The following is a 4,065-nucleotide window of genomic DNA, read 5'->3' on the forward strand; positions in this document are numbered from 1 at the left end:
GGAGAAATGCATGGGAAAGGTAGATCACAAGTCAAAATCAAGAAATTTTACCTTTGATTGCTTGATTCCTTGAAATCCACCAATTTTCCTTTGAATTTTTCCGCCTAGGGTTTGTTCTTCTTTGTTTTCTCTTCTCTTCTGGTTTGGCTTATCACTATGGGAGAAATGGGCTGTTTTTTATGCCTTTTATAAAGAAATAATGAATGGATGAGATTTTGACACATGTCACCCTTCCATTGGTCCATGTGTCATTATTACCCATTAAGCAATCTCTCTCCACCACACCTTTCTCATGTTTATCCATTTACAGGATGAATAAAATTCCCTTGGTTTTGACAAGTGCTGGGGCGAAAAATTTATAGATTTGCCCCCGGGGCAGAAAAATTATGATTTTACCTCTATACTCCGAAATGTACCGGAATCAAATTATTTCTACTTTTCAACCTCAAATAATACTAACATTGATCAATATTAACCAAATGGGGCAAAAAAACTCGTTTTTTAATCGAGCTTGACAGGGTCTCACAGTAGCTTCCACGTGTTAAGGCCTGGTTGTATTTCCAGTACAAAGTACCAAACCTAGAATTTCTCACTTAGCTGTCATTGTTTGTCACCTGTCTTCTATGTTTATTTTCTTATCTTTTCTCTCTCATGTAACTCGATACTACCAAAAAGGAATTGCATGAAGAAAATGTTGGGTTCTGCACCATTTTACTACTGAGTATTTTCATTCTCTTTTCCCTAGTTTTTGCTTTTCTCTCAAAAAAGTATGTTTTTCATCTCTCAAATTTTTCGTTTTAGATCCATTTCACAACACCACCTAGTTCTCATACCATTGGCTATAAATGGGTCTACAAGATCAAGCTTGTCTACAAGATCAAGCTTCTTGCTGACGACACTATTGAAAGATGTGAGGCTAGACTTGTTGCCAAGGGCTACAATCAAAGAGAATGTTTTTGATTTTAAAGAGACATTTAGTACTATGGCAAAGCAGACTACTGTAAAGGTCTTTTCAACTTTGGTAGCATCAAAAGGATGGCATTTGTCATAACTAGACATCAACAATGCCCTCTTTCATGGTGATTTCATGAAGAGGTACTTATGGATCTCCTAGAAGGTTATGTTGTTAAGGGAGAGTATCATCACAAGTCAAAGCAACTAGTTTGCAAGCTTCACAAGTCATTGTTTGGTCTCAAATTACAAGCCTCAAGACAATGGAATTCTATATTCACTGAGTGCTTGTTACAACTTGGCTTTTCACAGTCAAAATTAGATTATTAGTATCCTCCAAACACATTGAGATGGGGGGTTTGTTGCATTACTTGTGTATGTTGATGATATATAGTCATTTCTAGTTTAGAAACATCATTCAAAGAAAATGTAAGCAAGAGTTGAAATCTAATATCAAGCTTAAAGACCTAGGAGTTCCATAGACTTCTTAGGTCTTATAATTGCAAGGTCAAAACAAGAAATTTTTATTTGGTTGAGGAAATATGCATTAGACTTGCTTAATGAATATGGCTTGCTGAGTGCTAAACCAATTTCTACTCCTGTGGATTATAATCAAAAGATCATCAAGACAGATTCAGATCAGGAGAAATTGATAGATGCAAGCTAATACAGGGGGTCACTTGGGAGATTGCTTTATTTGACTTTTACCGGGCATGATATTGCATACTCATTTAAAACATTAGCTCAATTTGAATAAGCCAAGCTATTGTCATTTGCACGCAGCCTCAGAATTCTAAGGTATCTTAAGGTAGTTCCCCGGACAAGGAATTCTCTTCTCTTCCAATTCTTCCATGAAGCCCATTGAATATGTTGACAATGATTATGCAGGTTGTCTTGATACTAGAAGGTCAGTTATGATACTTCTTGGAGAGTCTTTAGTCGGCTAGAAATCTAAAATGCCAAATCATCCAATTTTTTTTAAAAAATACCAAATCAATAGTTTTAAAATCGATTTTTAATAAAACTACAAAAACTAAATTTATTAAAATTGTGGCAGAGAACTAAATTCACCAAATTAAAATACTAGAATAGTCAAATTCAAACTTCTACCGTACTCTTTAACTGAATGCTAATATTAGACAAAACCAATTTACTTCCACAGGAAATAGAGCGAGAAGAAACATGAATATATTGGTCATAACAAAATAAATATATTTACCAATTAACTTTTGAAAAGGTAAATGTAAGCTGCATAAAGAATCAGCTTGATTACACACGATCGACACAGGAATTGTTCACAGCATCAGCAGACAAAAGATTTAAAGGACATCGAACGTAATATGGGTAGGTAGAAGCAGAAGTCAAATAGCGAAAGGCCTCCAGACAACTGATCTTGAATTAAGGGCACTTGGGTCCTCCTCTCTTGGTCTTCCAATTGTTGTAGCAAGGGCAGAATTGCTTGTTTCCATAAGTTCCTGGTGGCACACACAAGCACTTGGCGCAGCACTTCTGGCAGAAGAACAGGCATGGCTTCCTGTATTGTGTCTTTGAACATCTAAAAGTGCAGCGAGGGCCGCACTCTGCATTGCATTGCATTGCAACCCAACCATATTGAAATTACTTACGGTACTACTCTCGTAAATTCCATTACTATATTTTATAAAGACTTGGTGAGCTTGTGTTTTTTACCTTGGGGATGAAGGCTGCCTTGAGTGATTCCATGCTGAAATCCAAAAGAAAATGATTAACATTTGAGGACATAAGGAAAGAAATAGTAAAAAAGGTGGCGTATCTCTTGTAAATATTATATATCACCCTTGTGAAGTTGCTAGGTGGCTGTGGCTGTGGAGCAGGTGCCTCTTTAATGCTGCTAGCCTGGGGATTTATATCATTCAGTTATAAAATTAAAATAGGATCACACTTCAATTATATTTCTATGCATCCCTTTTGGAAGGCAAGTATGCAAAAATCTACATCTAATCCAAGAGTTCTTTCCTATGTTTTCTTTTCGTATGATGACGAACAACTTATAATGGATTATAATTATAATTACAAAGCAGCTAATAATCCTAAGTGCAGATGATAAATTATTTTTTTCTTTTTCTGTGGACAAATTAATTTGTGGTTAAAAATAAAAAGGGTTAGATGGGGAAGTATTAAAATAACTGTACTAATTACTTAAGTGTAAAATTAATGGTCAAAAAAAAAAAAGAGTTAGAAGATGAGAAAGCAAGTATAAAGGTAGTAACTTATGGCCTCTTAAAATGAAAAAGCACTGGATAGAGGAGAGAAACTCACATTGTTCTGTGCTAGTAAAAGTAGCATGATAACAAGAAAGTACATCACAATAGTAAGCTTCCCTGTCATTGCCTTGAGTACTGCGACCGCTATACTGAACCGAGAGAAAGAAGTAGCTGCCCAGAGAGAACTTATTGTGTCAATTAAGGCTGTTAGGCCCTTGAGGAGGTATTTGTAGGCAGTTGGAAACCATGGTTGAAGATTTGGAGAATTTTTTGTGTCTTATTCATGAAAAGGGTCCGAATGCTACTGTTTGAGACAGCGGCACATGACCCCAACCTCTTCTGCCTTCCAAAAGGACAAGTATACCTCTGTCTTTCTATAGCTATAGATATCCATATACCCTATATTGGTATACTTGTTTATACGTTAGATCAAAACCAAGAAAGATGAAAATTCAAAACAAAATCTTAAGACTCCATTATAAACCTTATAGTTACACTAAAGGGGAAAAAGAAAAGAAACCTTTTGTCATGCTGAAAACCTTGAGCAAAGCAGATAAATTTTTGGACTATAAATAGTAATTAGTTTTTCTTCTAGATTCAATGAAAGGCTAAAGTGGTAATTAGCTTGTCAAAGGTCGGGGCTGGAACATTCCCATGGCTTCATTTATTTGATTGCCCATCCATGTCAAGTGTTAAAGTGGAAATGAAAAGAGGACAACCTGGCATGTGCACTCACATGCTTGTATTAGGTTTTTGTGATTCTGGTCCCTAAAAGGCGCAGACTAAAACAACAGAGAAGAAGAAAGAAGCTATACACGTTACCCAATCAGTAATCCTAACTGTTTGTTTGTCAATTCTTTCATCGCCTCGT

The 4,065-nt window shown here is 35.9% G+C and overlaps 1 protein-coding gene across 1 annotated transcript; it reads right to left on the bottom strand.

Moving 5' to 3' along the window:
• On the bottom strand, window positions 2,075-3,851 carry LOC18598832 (protein GAST1). Its single transcript, XM_007028531.2, has 4 exons — window positions 3,250-3,851; window positions 2,767-2,826; window positions 2,641-2,674; window positions 2,075-2,531 (listed from the first exon to the last, which is right to left on the bottom strand). Exons 1-4 carry the CDS (start codon window positions 3,316-3,318, stop codon window positions 2,350-2,352), a joined length of 345 nt encoding a protein of 114 aa, XP_007028593.1. The 5' UTR covers window positions 3,319-3,851; the 3' UTR covers window positions 2,075-2,349.

The sequence above is a fragment of the Theobroma cacao genome, chromosome 5 (genome assembly GCF_000208745.1).
Source record: "Theobroma cacao cultivar B97-61/B2 chromosome 5, Criollo_cocoa_genome_V2, whole genome shotgun sequence".
Lineage (NCBI taxonomy): Eukaryota > Viridiplantae > Streptophyta > Magnoliopsida > Malvales > Malvaceae > Theobroma > Theobroma cacao.

Excerpts from the sequence above, each read along its gene's own strand:
- LOC18598832 (XM_007028531.2), bottom strand. The coding sequence starts at position 3,318 with ATGACAGGGAAGCTTACTATTGTGATGTACTTTCTTGTTATCATGCTA. Across the intron at positions 2,827-3,249 it reads TTTTACTAGCACAGAACAAT|GCTAGCAGCATTAAAGAGGC; the intron begins GTGAGTTTCTCT and ends ATAAATCCCCAG. Across the intron at positions 2,532-2,640 it reads AGGCAGCCTTCATCCCCAAG|AGTGCGGCCCTCGCTGCACT; the intron begins GTAAAAAACACA and ends AATGCAATGCAG.